General features: G+C 38.0%; 2 protein-coding genes across 4 annotated transcripts in view; both read left to right on the top strand.

The window, feature by feature from the left end:
- The window catches only part of cacna2d3 (calcium channel, voltage dependent, alpha2/delta subunit 3), a 38,757-nt gene extending 26,152 nt beyond the window's left edge, over positions 1-12,605 (top strand). For 2 of the 3 annotated variants that reach the window (XM_077529950.1, XM_077529951.1), the window contains 25 exons: positions 506-523; positions 1,850-1,921; positions 1,998-2,078; positions 2,149-2,223; positions 2,982-3,065; positions 3,166-3,237; positions 3,328-3,389; positions 3,489-3,556; positions 4,680-4,725; positions 4,850-4,947; positions 5,042-5,135; positions 6,525-6,620; positions 6,735-6,856; positions 8,536-8,613; positions 8,722-8,783; positions 9,097-9,141; positions 9,205-9,267; positions 9,456-9,526; positions 9,604-9,679; positions 9,768-9,808; positions 11,181-11,236; positions 11,366-11,483; positions 11,572-11,689; positions 11,801-11,878; positions 11,966-12,605. In XM_077529950.1, the coding sequence (XP_077386076.1) occupies positions 506-523; positions 1,850-1,921; positions 1,998-2,078; positions 2,149-2,223; positions 2,982-3,065; positions 3,166-3,237; positions 3,328-3,389; positions 3,489-3,556; positions 4,680-4,725; positions 4,850-4,947; positions 5,042-5,135; positions 6,525-6,620; positions 6,735-6,856; positions 8,536-8,613; positions 8,722-8,783; positions 9,097-9,141; positions 9,205-9,267; positions 9,456-9,526; positions 9,604-9,679; positions 9,768-9,808; positions 11,181-11,236; positions 11,366-11,483; positions 11,572-11,689; positions 11,801-11,878; positions 11,966-12,061 (1,890 nt within the window). In that variant the 3' untranslated portion in view covers positions 12,062-12,605. Of the gene's footprint in view, positions 1-505; positions 524-1,849; positions 1,922-1,997; positions 2,079-2,148; positions 2,224-2,981; positions 3,066-3,165; positions 3,238-3,327; positions 3,390-3,488; positions 3,557-4,679; positions 4,726-4,849; positions 4,948-5,041; positions 5,136-6,524; positions 6,621-6,734; positions 6,857-8,535; positions 8,614-8,721; positions 8,784-9,096; positions 9,142-9,204; positions 9,268-9,455; positions 9,527-9,603; positions 9,680-9,767; positions 9,809-11,180; positions 11,237-11,365; positions 11,484-11,571; positions 11,690-11,800; positions 11,879-11,965 lie in introns of those variants that run through there. The other variant, XM_077529952.1, reaches the window with a different exon arrangement.
- Positions 12,606-13,517: 912 nt separating this feature from the next.
- h1m (linker histone H1M) lies at positions 13,518-15,622 on the top strand. Its single transcript, XM_077530929.1, has 5 exons — positions 13,518-13,760; positions 13,850-14,106; positions 14,416-14,509; positions 14,581-14,639; positions 15,086-15,622. The coding sequence occupies exons 1-5, from the start codon at positions 13,673-13,675 to the stop codon at positions 15,554-15,556; spliced, it is 969 nt and encodes a 322-aa protein (XP_077387055.1). The 5' UTR covers positions 13,518-13,672; the 3' UTR covers positions 15,557-15,622.
- The last annotated feature ends 135 nt before the right edge of the window (positions 15,623-15,757 follow it).

Genomic DNA, 15,757 nt, shown 5'->3' with positions numbered 1-15,757 from the left:
AAATCACACACTTTGGATAAACAGTACCTAAATTGAAAAGCTATAAAACACTTAAAGAAATTGAGTAAAGTTTACTCAAAAGACTGAGCCATGAGTCCACACATTAAATACGCCTGGCCAAAACAATGTACTTTTTTTTTTTTTGTATACTAAAATGTCTCAATCCTCATGGGGGAAAGTCGGTCCTAAAATAATTCATTTCAGTTTTGATTGACTGTCAGAAATATAATAATGTATTATTATTGTTGTAGCTTACAGTGGCGTAAAAGTACACATGCTGAAATGTTTACCTCTCATTTTCTACTTTAGATTAGATACCGGTCGGTAACTGTAATTGTGCATGTGTTTGTCATTCGTTCTATTGTTATGTCGCTGGAGTAATTCCTCATTACGAGCTTCATTAATTGTGCGGATTTCCCTCCCGATGCACAATTCGCAGGCAGTGTAAAATGTGCAAACTTCAATTCATTAAACACGCTATCTGTTGTTCTTTCTCTCTCAACAGCTTTCCCAGGCACACAAGGTAAACATATGCAATTGTTCTTATCGTCAGATGCAGCCAAATGAAGTGTTCATGCGTCATTTATTTAGCAGTTTACTTCTACAGATTACTAGAAGAGTAAGGAAAAAAGGGGCATCGAATTAAACCTGGAACAGCCATGATAAAGAGAAATTATACAAAATGACTTTTGAGGTTGAATAGCTTTTTTGTTTAGCAGACTTTTTGAACATCCATTCTTTGATGTTTCATTGAAAGTTTCTGAGCTGAGTGTTTACTGTACTTACACATACTGTATTTGAGCATACACACGCACAGGTAGGGGTTGGGAAAGTGGAATGCGTATGCTCCTTTATCTCTGCCTTGGACAGACCATTCATCATTCTGTGGACCATTGCATTTTATCTGCTAAAGCCCATAATAAAACTGACATTGGAGGAGAGTCGCGTATGCGTGCATGTGTGTGTGTATTGACCAAAGCATCCCAGTTTCCACTTCCAGTGAGTGTAGTGATGAATCTTCTGGCCCACCATTCCTCATTTTTGTCACATAAGCTGGTACATGCCGCAATGTACAGCTCGTTTGCTTCATGCCAATGCACATGCACAAATAAGCACCAACCACACACGCTCACAGCTCAGAAGCAGGCTGACTTGGTGGATGTAATTTTTATTATTTTTTTTGTCAGCCTTCATCCTGTCGGAGTTGGCCTCCTGTTCCTCTTGTCTGAAAAGAGGAACGCGGTGATTCGTCTCCTAACGTCTCTTAAAGTCCGCAATTAAACAGCTTGCACCGGGAATAAAGTGAAATCTATTTTCTTTGCCTCGGTGCAGTGAGATTTTATGTGTTCCCCTCATAGCCAGTATTGTCTGCTTATTTGTGGGCTCCGTGGCTACTATGGCACTCTGGAGAGCCTCTATAAAATTTTAAGTGGTGTACTTTACAGGGTGAAAAAAATACAACTAGACTGGCACTCGGTGCAGCCCTCTGCCAAAGTTTAAACTTTGGGGTGAACATAACAAGCACGTTTCCCATAAATGGGTCATTGACACATAAGGATGTCACCGAGGTTATATTGGTTAACGAAAAGTAACAAAATAACTAAGACTAAAATTAAAAAAAACATTTCGTTAACTAAATAAAATAAAAAAAGAAGATGCTTTTTTAAAAAAACAACGAAAACTAACAAACTATTTTACGTTCAAAAAACTAACTATAATTCATACATGCACCTGTTCATGAAAATAGAGCACATGGAGTCACATGACCTCCTGCATATGCCTACATTTTGTCATTTTTGATTTACTGATTTTTTTAGTTTGACTGAGAAGAAGTTCTTTTTTTTCCCAGTTAAATGACAAAGCGGGCCCAAGTCTGATGACCACAGTGGCCATGCCTGTCTTCAGTACTAAGAATGAGACGGTGAGCGACTGTAATTTATGCATCTGTTTCTTTTTGCTGTTGTCTAAACATGCGTGTGTTGGGTGCTCTCAAGCAGAAGAATCAGGGTATTCTGTTGGGGGTGGTTGGAACAGACATCCCTCTGCAGGAGCTGATGAAGCTGATTCCCAAACATATGGTACAAACTTCTACTTGAGGTACAAACAAATGGATGAAATTATGAATGATTTTCGTTGTCTCATCTTTAGTTGGGGATCCACGGGTATGTGTTTGCCATCACAAACAATGGCTACATCCTGACGCATCCCGACCTCAGGCCTTTGGTAAGGTTGTTTCCAAAACCACGTCGCAAGTTTGCCTGACTTGACCCTCTTGTTTTTTGTTTGGTTGTTTTTTGTATAGCCTCCATTGGCGAGGGTACACAGAGACAAATGTGTAATGTGGCCCGGAGGCGAAATGAGCATGTTATGATCTGTAATCCCCACCTTTTCCTTTGATGTATGCATGCAGGGATAAAGGCCACTCATAGGGCTTGGCTGGCCTGAGGTTTCCAGAGGTAACTTTTAACACTCACTGGCAGAGACCACAGCCGCTCGCCCGATGGCCAATGGGGCCCTCAGGAGCTATGGCTTTGCTAGTGGATCTGTGTGTGCCAGTGTTAGTGCTACTCCTCTCTGTGCAACTTGTGTGTTTGTGTGCGTGTGTTCGTCTCTGCTCTTCTTCTCGTCTCTTTGTGGCTACCAAACTGTGCCGTGATTGTTGTCATTGACTGGTTGTTTCTTGTGTACTGACTGATGATGTTCAGTAACCGGATTTGACGCGCGCCATTTAACGCATTCACGTAGAGTTATTTATCCGTGAATTCCCTATCAGTCGTATTAATTATTTTTCATTTACCTGACAGTGTTAATTTCACAGATGATGTGCTCAATAATTATCCAGCGCAAAGGCGGTGTTTGGGTTTCGTACGTAGACGTTTTATCATGTGTATTATCAGTTCATCTTTTCACAATAATGCTACAACTCTATACAATATAGAGAAAGTGATTATTCATTTTGTTTGTGGTGTTCCTCTGTGCAGTATCAGGAGGGTCAGAAGAGGAGGAAGCCCAACTACAGCAGCGTGGATCTCTCGGAGGTGGAGTGGGAGGACAAAGACGACATTGTACGGGAAGCCTTTGATTTACGGAGGGCAGCAAACGATCGCAGTGATTACATCACAAAAGGTTTCTCAGTGCGCCACCTCGTGTGCTTTTATCTTTCAGCTCCGCAACGCCATGGTGAACAGGAGGACGGGGACCTTCTCCATGGAGGTGAAGAAGACTGTGGATAGAGGGGTGAGCAAGCAGATGAAATTATGAGTCATGCCACCGTTATCAGATGAAAGCTCGTCTTAAATGAATCGCAACCTGTTTTTGTGTTTCCAGAGGCGTGTGTTAAAGATGCACAATGACTATTACTACACTGATATCAAAGGGACACCATTCAGGTGGGGAAGGGGTTTTATTTTATTCTCGAATGACTTCATTTGTGCTCTGTCACCCGGTTGATATTGTTGGATACATTTTTTTTTTTTCCCCCCCGGCAGTGTTGGAGTAGCACTCTCAAGAGGCCATGGCAAGTTTTTCTTCAGAGGAAACGTGTCTGTTGAAAAAGGTACAAAATATTTACAATTTTTTTTTACGTCTTATTCAATAAATGTCTTTGTTTTTTAATTCAAACAAAAAGTTCAGGGAGCTCCCAGCGTCATCAGTATGTCTTAAAATGTTAAATTAAAATGAAACTAATAACGTGCTCCCTATTATTTGCTACAGTAAAGAAAATTTTCCAAAATTTCAAATTATCTATAAGGTGAAAGGGACACTTGGCTCATTGAGCCATTTTCAGCAGTAAAAAGTTAATATTTTGTCGATAATTAATGTGGTAACTTCATTATTTTTTATGTACAATTAATACTTTTAAAAAGTAATTTTTCTACTTGCTGTCAACTAATGATGACATCACCTGTGCTGAGGAAGTAGGTCACGCCCAATCATGGCTCAACTTACTGACCAACCCCAGAAAACAGGTGAGCCATGATTGGCCGTTATCTACTTCCTGATGATGTCATCATCAGTCGACAGCAAGTAGAAAAATTACTTTTTAAGGTATTAATTGTACATGAAAAATAATGAAGTTAGCAAATTAATTCTGCACAAAATATTCACTTTTCACTGCTGAAAACGTTTCAATGAGTCAAGTATCTCTTTAAATTTTCACTCATCTCCGTTTTAATTTCAAACAAAAAACAAAAGGTGCAGCAGGTTCCCAGGGTCAGTAGCATTTCTTGTAAAGTTAAATGAAAATTTAAATAAATACTTCCTTGAAGTTTTACATGGATTTATTATTGGTAATCAGAATTTTTAAAAAAATGCAGGTGCCGATATTTGTCAAAAGGCTGAATATTGCCGCCAATAATCGGTCTATCGCTAGTGAAAAGGCTCAAGAATTTCTTACTTGACCAGATAACAACACTTCGTTAACTATTTCGTTTATATTTTAGAGTGTTATAGAAATGCAATGCATCATGGTCATGTTTTGGTTGCTTTATTAGCTACATGAGAAACGCAAATTATTAGCACAAACTCCCATAATGTTGCAGTGCAAACGATTCACCACAACAGCAAGCATGCAGTTCAATCATGTTTGACTGTCAATTAAAACCGAGCGTTATTAATTTTTATTGTTGAAGTTAAGCAGGGCCGAGACAGCTGAAGCGTGACTGACTTTTGTTTTTCAGGGCTCCGTGATCTGGAACAGCCAGATGTCGCCCTGGCAGATGAATGGTAATGTAATGCATGGTTTTGGAAAGCGGGCATCCATGCGTTATGTAGGTTAGGCAGGCCTCTTTTGTTCGCGAGGTATGTTGAGGGCAGTGATGTAACAACATGTCTCCGTTTTGGACCGAAGGACGTACTGCAACACCGAGGAGGAGCACGAGCACCGTCACCTGACTCAGATTCAAGCGATCAAGCTCTTCATGACGGGTCGCAGGCCCAACCTCAAGTGTAAGAAACAGACTTGAATATGGTTATGAAAAGATGATCAGTGTGGGAGGTGTTTAAGCTTAACAAATTACAATATACCGAACTGTTTTTGCAGGTGACCGAGAGCTGATCAAGGAAGTTCTATTTGATGCTGTTGTCACTGCTCCGCTCGATGCCTACTGGACTGGACTGGCTCTCAACAAGTCAGAGTAAGAATTCTTTTGTCCAGGCAGAAATATACAGACTGATGGGGGGGTGTTAGACCATCCAGATTGTGACCAGGTTGCTGCATCTGTGCTCATTTGGAGGGATATTTTTTGCCTGAGGCATTGTGGGAAATGTGAACGTGCACATCTGTGTCAGCACCATGAGGGCTGTAAGGTACATACAGGTCTTAGTACAACATATGTTGCCATTCATACGATAGCGTTTTTTTTTGTTTTTTTTTGGGTCAAATATTTTTATTGATATTTTTCATTTTATTAAGTGAATACAACCAGGGGGATAACACAAAAAAAACAAAAAACATGCATTTAGCTTTTTTAACCTTTAGCTTTTTTTAACTCTATAAACTCTTTTACATCGTCTAGTATTCTGCTGTACTATGAAAACTGTAAAAAATAAATAAATAAATAATAATAATAAAATCCTTCACATTAAATCACAATAAATTAGGGGTCAGGCGATTCAAATTCTTAATTGTAATTAATCATGACTTCCATGGTTGACTCACGATTAATCTCAAATTTTATATCTGTTCTAAATGTGTAATAAAATGTATAATAAAATGTTTTTTTCTCAGTTTTCATAATCTTAGCATAAAAGTGGGGAAAAAAAATGTTAAACTAATAGAAATATGGTTCCATCTTTAGGTGATTCATACAGTAAATTCATAATTCACAAAATTAAGTTAAAATTAAAAAGATGTACTATACAGCAAAAAAACGAGTGATATTGATTTGTGTTGAGGTATTTTTCTGCCACTAGATGGCATCATTGAATTTTTAAGACGTTAGTGACAGCTCAGTGCATTTTTCTTTTCATATTAAGAGCTGTCATCTTTAACATGTAGTAACTTGTGAAATTCTGCACTTTTTTTTTTTTTAAATGTAAAATACAACTTGACCCCAGTCTTGCATTATTATTCAATTTATTACTGCTAAATTTGGACGCGGATTCATCTGCTGTGTTGCAACTGGAATTCCCTCAATACAGGCTTTCCAAGTAAAGGGTGGTCATTAATCATGCATTAAAAAAAATTTGTGGCGTAAAAGGAACTTTAAGTTGACTCAAAATTGACGCACTAATTTTGACACCCCTACTATAAATACAGTCATCAATCTGGTCAGTTTAGTGATATTCAAAACAAGAGCTGTATTAAATATTTGGCCTTTTCAAAGATAATGCTTATTGACCTAACTTGTGTAAATCGGCATGTCTCCAACCATGTCAATCTACAAGGACAATATAACTCTTTAATTGGACCTCATTAGTTTGTGGGTTGTATTTAATGCCCTGCGCAGTCTGTAATCTGTGCGTAATCAGCTGCTAATATGATGAATTAAACGTGAGTATGTGACACTGTGCCTCTTCTTCAGGAACTCCGACAAAGGAGTCGAGATCGCCTTCCTGGGCACGCGCACAGGCCTGTCAAGAACCAACCTGTTTGTAGCGGCAGATCAGCTCTCCAATCAGTGAGTGTCACTGCACTTGTCGCCGTTTGCAGCGTGAGGCAAGGCGCCGATTGGTGTTGATAAATGTCATCCTGCGCTCATCGCCGTCTCGGTGGGTTGCGTGTGCGTCCTCAGAGACTTCCTGACAGCGGAGGACAAGGAGGGCGTGTTTAATGCAGATCACTTCCCTCTGTGGTACAAGAGAGCAGCAGAGCAGGTCCCAGGCACATTTGTTTACTCCATCCCCTTCAGCACAGGTAGGCGCCACACAAACACAAAGAAGCTCCACCAACATTTTTCAATACATGTAGAAAAGAGACAATATTTTATCACAACAACATGTTTGAAGCAAACAACAAAAAACACCAAGGATGGCACAAAACTGCTGAATTTATTTTGTGCATTTTTTTCCCCCACAAAAATCAACTCACTCAAAATTTCAATATTACGTTACGTTAGGTTTGTCCTGCATATAATTACAAATCCGCAAAAAAATATCAGGCCTACTCATGTTAAACTATAGGGCAATTGACGCATAATCGCACTTCAGCATTTGCAAATTTACATATTTGCAGCTTTTTTTCCTCAATGTTTTTTTTATAATTATGTTTTGTTTGTTGTTGTTTTTTTTTCTGGTATTAATTTCCATATTTGACCCCAGTTTGTCGTGAAAAAAAGCTGTGTTGGTTATTAACCTTTTCCCAAAAAAAAGAATTTGAGTTTGTTGGAAAAAAGTTTTTCAATTTATTTATTTACTTACTTACTTACTTACTCACTCACTTATTTACTTATTTAATAAATATTAAAGGGATACTTGACTCATTGAATATGTTGTCCAGAATGAATTTGATAACGTCATTATTTTTCATGAACAATTAATACCTTTAAAAAGTAATTTTTCTACTTACTGTCGACTGATGATGACATCACCTGTGCTGAGGAAGTAGGTAACGGCCAATCATGGCTCACCTATTTTCTGATGTTGGTCAGTAAACTGAGGTGTGATTGGTCATTAGCTAATTCCTCAGCACAGGTGATGTCATCATCAGTCGACAGCAAGTGGAAAAATTACTTTTTGAAGGTACTAATTGTACATGAAATATAATGAAGTTGCCACATTAATTAGAGACAAAATATTCACTTTTTACTGCTGAAAATGGCTCAATGAGTCAAGTATCCCTTTAAACAAGGGACCATTCAGTGTTGTCGGAGACCACATGCGGCCCACGAGCCACCAGTTGCTCATCCCTGGTGATATAGACAAATATTCACTCTCAGATTCAACCTATCAGCAATTTAAATTATTCAATTAACCTAAAATGCATATTTTTGTGATGTGAGTGGAAGAAGGAAAAACACTGGGAGAATATTGCTAACGTGACTCCAGAAGGCAGCAGCTGAGATTCAAACCAAGAACCTCTAAGGCAGAAGTGCTAACCACTTGTCAAGTTTATTTTGAAAATCCTGGACAAAAAAAAAAAAAAAAAAAATCTACAGCTAGTATGAAAAAAATGTGGAAGAAGTTGAACGTAGATCCTACATACTTGTATGGAGCATTCAGCTGTCAGCATTCCCACATAATTTCTCCAGAAATTGCACTTCGTCTAGTTTTACTTACCTTATTCTTTACTGCATGACCGATTTCTGTTTCATGTAAAACACTTTGTATAAAGCAATGCTGGTTTTAAAGTGCTTAATAAATAAAATCGAGTTGAGTTGAGTTGTATCTACAGGTACATACTCAAAATTAAATGTACATATCTAGACACCATCGAGTTTGTTCCCCACAACCTGCTTTGTTCAATCAGTTGTTTCAGAATGGCCAAACTCATCCGGCTAAATGGCGCCATCTAGCGTGGAGAATAAAAACTTGATAACTGAATTGATGTAATTTACTCCAGTAATATTGATTTATTCTCCTTCACCTCGTTCCTAGCTTTGGAGAATAAAAGTGTTGTTTTGGCAAGCACAGCAATTCAGCTCCTTGATGACAGAAAATCACCAATTGTTGCAGGTAATGTTAATCTCCCGTGTCATTATTAACATGAGATGAGCTATTATAATTTTTGGATGGGTGTGACACAAGTTGACTTTTTATATATATATATAATTTTGCATTCAGCTGTGGGGCTTCAAATGAAGCTTGAGTTCTTTCAGAGGAAGTTTTGGACCGCCTGTAGACAGGTATGTGAACAAACTACAGCAGCTTTTATTAAAGTCACAGATAACTGACGAATGTCACAAAAAATATATGCTGAAATAATAATGATGTCTCAATTTACTCACACATTAACTTAGTCTGTGCCGGTTTAGTTCAACACAAAGCTGATAGTGACTTATTCTGTTGCATGAATGACAATAAAGTGAGATTAATTGAACGTTCTGCCATCTAGTGGAAGATAATTGTTCTTGCTGTGACTTTATCAATACAATAAGAAACTAAATCAGATCATTTCTTGTGTATCACTGTACCTGTAACTCTCTCTCATGTACTCAGTGTACAGCTCTGGATGGAAAATGCAGCATCAGCTGCGATAGCGAGGTAAGAAGAATCACCACATTCTGAGATTTATGACGCCTTTTGCTGAAGGAGTCTCTTTGACAGGACATCAACTGCTACCTCATTGACAACAATGGCTTCATTCTTGTCACGGAAGAGCTGTCGCAGGTAGAATCAAATGGTTTTTTTTGTTGTTTTGTTTGCTGTCACGTTATTGTTTCAAGGTTTGTTTGGCTTTTGAGGCATATTTTTTGTTTATAGTTTTGATTGTACTCAACTTGGTTCAACTTCCTTATGTGTGGACTTTAAAGTGACTTTATGTGGGTGTTTGTTGATGACTGAAACTGTTCTCCCAGACAGGGCTCTTCTTCGGCGAGGTGGAAGGTGCCGTCATGAACAAACTTCTCCAAATGGGCTCGTTCAAAAGGTCTCACTCAACTAATATTACAGACCGCACGTTTGATACAGTGAATTAAAATACGGTTGGCATGTTTATTGCTGCAGGATCACACTTTATGACTACCAGGCCGTCTGCAGGGAGTACGCTGGGAGCAGCGACAGTGCACGCACGTTGTCTGATGTAAGTGCAGTACGGAAGAGGAAGCAGTACTTGTTGAGGAGTAAACGCCTTCATTACAATTTACGTTATTGTTGTTTCTGTCTTGCAGCCTTTGACTGTTGTCAAGTGGCTGCTGACCGAACTTGTAATGTAAGAATTAAATATATGATCTATTAGGGCTGTGGAGTTCATCAAAATTCAATTACAATTTCAATTATTACATTCCACAATTACAAAATCAGCATAATTGTATCCATCCATCCATCCATTTTCCTGACCGCTTATTCCTCACAAGGGTCGCGGGGGCTGCTGGCGCCTATCTCAGCTGGCTCTGGGCAGTAGGCGGGGGACACCCTGGACCGGTTGCCAGCCAATCGCAGGGCACACAGAGACGAACAACCATCCACACTCACACGCACACCTAGGGACAATTCGGAGCGCCCAATTAACCTGCCATGCATGTCTTTGGAATGTGGGAGGAGACCGGAGTACCCGGAGAAGACCCACGCGGGCACGGGGAGAACATGCAAACTCCACCCAGGAAGGTCCGAGCCTGGACTCGAACCGGAGACCTCAGAACTGGGAAGCTGACGTGCTAACCACTCGACTACCGTGCCGCCAGCATTATTTAAAAAAAAATATATATATTAATACTGATTTTTTTTGTTTAAATTTTATGCATTTACATCTTTTTTATTTTAAAATAACTAATAAATTTTGTTTCATCCAAAATGAACTTGAGCATAATTATGTTTCAAAGAATTTAATTTGTCTTAATATTTTTTGTTTTTTACGTTTAAACATTTCTTGTTTTGTACCAAAAAATAAATGATCGTCCTACTGTACATGCTGCACTCCAACTTCAACTTTTGCCAACATAAATAAATATATTTTTATTATTATAAATATATCTCAATATAAATTCTGTTTGGTCCAAAAGGAACTTAAATAATTCTAGTGTTTCTATTTTTTTTTTTTTATTGTTCTTAATATTTTTAAATGCTGAAACATTTTGTTTTGTACCAAAAAATAAATAATTGTTTGAATAATCATTATTTCAATTATTGCTAAAATAATCTTGATTATTATTTTTTCCATAAACAAGCAGCCCTGTAATGTAATTTAAAAAAAATAAAAATAAAAAAACTCCATTAGCACTGGCGCAATATAAAGTTGTAATGTGGAGCCAGGTTTTCCTATAAGTGGATTGATTATACAATACTACTATTGAAAGGCTAAAACATTAGGTACCCTTGTACAATTAGATGAGCTCCAATTCAATATGCAAACAAATAATTTTAATAATTAATCTTAATATTCAGATGTATTGCACCACAAATATACAATAGCTGAATAAGATTTAAAAAAATATATATATATATGTAAAAGCTGAATTTTTGATTACTGTAGCTTAGCATATGCATCGTTCATAACCCAACATACACGTTCAGAACGAAGTGTTATCATGTATGTTGTTTGTCATATTCAACTCTAAATGGTACAGTTGTGTTTGTCTTTTCAGTTTTCTGCTGGAGTTTAACCTGTACAGCTGGTGGAATGTCGATCTCTCAGTGAAAGGTAACAATAGCTGATTTCATGAACATCAATACAATCATAAGGCTCTTCCAATGCCAAAACTGAGCATTGTTTGACTATAAAGTACAGTAGAGGGAACCCCAGAAAAATGTACTTTGTCCTACATGACAGCTCAGCGATCTCGAGGCAAGACCACCATGGTGCCATGTGACACAGAATACCCCGCCTTCGTCTCAGAGCGCACCATTAAAGAGACCACCGGAAACATTGAATGCGATGGCTGCGTCAGGTAACAAACTCATTTTCACTCAAATTCTGCCGTTTGTTCCAATTGAATGCAGCGTATATAATATCACGTCTCAATTTGGGGGCTGCAGATCCTTTGTCATCCAGCAGATTCCCAGCAGCAATCTCTTCATGGTTGTCGTGGGCAACAAGTGTGACTGCAGCAATGCTCCGCCAGTCACCATGGATCCCATTGAGATCATGTATATCCTTTACAAATCAGATTCTTCATCCCAAATTGCCATTTGAAAATTGTGATGTCAATTTCAATGTGATGAATTGTTAGCAATTGCTAGTAACCTTGACCACTTGGAACATAACGAATCCCTCAAGTGCGACAGGCTGAAGTTTCAGAAGGACAGAAAGAAGCCGGAATCATGTCATCCTTTCCACCCTGAGGTATTAGTAAGGCGCAACTTTAAATGGGAAAAATAGATAAAATCATACCTCATAAAGATGATGTCATATGTTTAATGTCTTCCTCAGGAAAATGCCATGGAGTGCGGTTCGGCCTCGCGTCTCTACTGTCCACTTACAGCCGCTTTGCTCCCATTATTAATAGTAGCGAGTGTCAGCAGGTGACCATCGGCAGCAGAAGTTTGCAGCAACCAATAAAGGACTTAACAACAAAAGGCATAAAACAAACAAAAACGTAGGAAACAAGGCCAATCGTAAATGTTTTCTTCACATTTCTGCAGGAAGTGCTTTAGTGAGAACAACATTCTAACTCGCACACGATAAACATCCATTCATGGAAAGAAACTGCAAGATTTTTGTAGATTATGCCACTCAAGTTATTTGTGCAATGGACCAATTTGTGTTTGCTGTGAGAACTTCCGTTATAGATCAAAAAGAATGCAGGACAGGTCAGAAAGTAGTTTGGACAACAGATTGCTAAAACACTGCTATCATATCTATTTTTCATCATACTCTATATTTTAGATTTATCCATGTGGTACATGTAAAATATTAAAGAGTAATAAGAGCACTTTAACTTGCTTTATTTTGTCATTGTCAGACATACTACTAATGCATGTTTTAAACAGTGTGTCCAAAGAATGTTCAATGAATATGTTTAAGTCTGATCGAAACGATCATGAATAAAGACATATTTTTCCTTGACATATACACGATGTTCATGTTTTGTGTTTCCAAAGAGTCTGTACTGACTGAGAAATGACAATGATTGGTCAACACATTTGTTTTATCCAGATTTTAAATCTGCATAAAATGATCAATGTTTCTTTTACATTAAATATGTATGGATACAATTTAATATAAGCACTGAATTATACGTTTGATTGCTTCTTGCTTTAGCAATATTGTCAAAAAGTATCAACACAATCCTAAAATAAATTCTAAAATCTGATTTCTATTGCAGGTGTATATAATAATTTTTAAAAATTTCTAAATTTAATTACAAAAACAAATTGGGCAAACTTGGTAAATACCAGTTAGGATTTCTTTTTTTTCTTTTTTCTTAATATAAATAGTACTGTATCGCTGGCGTCAGGTCAAAATCTATGTACCAATTTAGGGGAAAATTTTTTTGCAAATTGATACGTCGCAATTTAGAATTTATATATATATATATATATATATTGCAAATTGATACTTTTGGTCCGTTATTTTTACAAAGTGTGTAGAATGTTTGCGATTTTTTTTTTTTTTTTTTTTTTTTTTTAATGCTCATTCAGTTTAAAATCACACTATTAATTACAGTAATATGCCCCCCCAAAAAATGTTCTATCGCTAATTGGTCGTTGTTACTGGGCCACCATCTTTTTTTGCAGCAAAGTCCATCAGTGATAGTCTACAGTTTCAAAAAAATAAAAAATAATAAAAAAAGTGTGGAAACTTGTTCAAACCAGATTGGATTAATATAGTCATATTTATGTATTATTTAATTTCTATCACTCGTTTTTTAAATTTTATATTACATTTGGTTTTTATTTTTCGTCTTCTAGTGGTGTACAAGCATTCACTCAAGGAAGTTCTCGGGCTTCGTGAACTCACAAATCTCGCGAGAATTCATCTTCCAGCGCAAGGTGAAATTGTTTGCAGCAGGTGCTTAATGACTACCTACTGCCTTTTACACAATAAAGTCAGAGACGCTCAGCTTTAGCAGCAAGTGTGACTTTATGTAAGGCTACACTTTGCACCTTCTTTGGTTTTTAATTAAAAAGAAAATAGATGCCTCCTAAAAAGCCAACAGTAGCTTTAAATGAAATGCCCGCCGCCAGTAAAGCTTTACTCGCCTCAAAAGTGAAGAGAAAGTCCGGTAAAAGCAAGGAAAACAAATATCTGTCGTTCGTCAGGTTTCACATTCGTGGAGGTTTGATGCTAATGCTATCGTTTTCTCGCCTTTAGGTGTCGTGACTTTGCGTCGAATTTCCATGCACCCGACCACGAGCGTCATGGTGGTCGAGGCGCTCAAAGTGCTGGACTCCAGGAAGGGGGTGACCAAACAGGCCATCCAGAACTTCATAAAGCGAAAGTACCCCTCCGTGGACAACATCCGTCTCAAGTACTTCGTCGGCAGAGCCCTCAATAAAGGCCTGGAGAACGGCACTTTGGTTCGACCTGCCAACTCACCAGTCACCACGAGCATCCTGGGCAGATTTCGGGTAAAGTCACGGTGTTTGTTTCAAGTTTTTATTGCGCCAAGGCACACATTTTACAGTCGAAATTATTGCACACCGTGTAACAAATGTCACAATAAGTAGAAATACTGAAATGACGGGTTTATAAGAATCGAGCACAAAACTATGTTGAATGGATGCGCAGATTTGGTGTATTTTCTGCCACCTAGTGGCAAATTGTTAAATTTCTCATTGCTGCCATATATAAACTTGGATTCAACCCCGCCTGGTTTCATCGCAGTAGTCGTCGACGACATTAAGACAAGTGGGTTTTTATTTTTTGTGTGTGTAAAGCTTGCACCAAAGCGTAAAGAGTCCAAAGCAAAAGCAGAGAATGTGGAGCCGAATGTGGAAACGGCGGCAAAGGAAGCACCCGAGACGAAAGCTGGTAATAGTCCAACATAATAATTATATTGAAACTGTTACAAAGTTGTTTTTAAGAGAAACTTTTATTTTTAGGTGGCATAAAGAGAGCAGCTGCAGATGAACTAAAATCACCAAAGAAAAAGGTGAGAAGGGCTGTTATACATGTTTACATTTATATTTTGCTGGGAGTGGACACTTTTTCTTTTTTTCTTTTTTTTCTTCCTTCCATTCCAGTTTAACTCATTTTGTTAAATCTGAATACTCTAGCCCCATCTTGTGGCCAAAATTCTATCCTATGCTCATTTTCATGCCAGTGATTTGCCATTGTTTTGGCTGAATGTACAATATAATTGAGTTAATCTTCTATAAGAGTTTTGACCAAATAGGCTTATTCCTGACTGGTTAAAAAAAATAATCTTGTCTTCTGATCTATATAGACTAGTCTGTTTTTCTTTTTAAAGCGATAAAAATGTTTTTGCCTTGACTAGTTTTGGCGTCGACTGCTGCCTTCCTCTGAGGAAGGTGTAGTCAAGGTAAATGAAACTTTTGTTGTTGTTCCTGACTGTTTAATGTAGCTAGTTTTCTGCCCCTTTTTAAGGGTCCCAGTAAATCCAAGAAGGATGAAGAGGACGTGGCTCCCCCCTCCAAGGTAGCACCAGCGAAGAAGCCCAAAGCTAAAAAAGCTGCCAATGAGAAAGTTGACGCTAAAGCAAATGTGAAGAGCAAAGCGAAGTCCAAGGAAACTGCGGATGCCGAGAAGACGACAAAAGCAAAGTCCAAGGACGCTGCGGATGCAGAGAAGACAAAAGCAATGACCAAGGAAGCTGCGAACGCCAAGAAGACAAAAGCGAAGCCCATAGAAGCTGCAGATGCAGAGAAGACAAAAGAAAAGACCAAGGAAGCTGCGAACTCCAAGAAGACGACAAAAGCAAAGTCCAAGGAAGCTGACGATTCTGAGACAAAAGTGAAGCCTAAGGGGGCAAAGGGTAAAGCTGCCAAAATTTCTGACAAAGAAACTGAACCAAAAGATGTTGCTGCTAAACGAGGCAGGAAGAAGAATATAGAGTGAATGTTTTATATAACATTTTACATTCCAGTTTGTCAATAAAAAATAAATCTTAACTTTTGTAACTCATGACTATTCTACTGGGCCTGGTTTGTGTATTTAAAGAACTGAATTCTAAAGGACAATGGCTATACATCCATGTCGGGAAGCTGCTCCTGACAAAAATGAAAAAAAAATAAGATTTGAGTCTGGGATTAATGAAGT

This window comes from Festucalex cinctus, chromosome 8 (assembly GCF_051991245.1).
Source record: "Festucalex cinctus isolate MCC-2025b chromosome 8, RoL_Fcin_1.0, whole genome shotgun sequence".
Taxonomy (NCBI): domain Eukaryota; kingdom Metazoa; phylum Chordata; class Actinopteri; order Syngnathiformes; family Syngnathidae; genus Festucalex; species Festucalex cinctus.
This window is presented reverse-complemented; position numbering and strand designations above follow the sequence as displayed.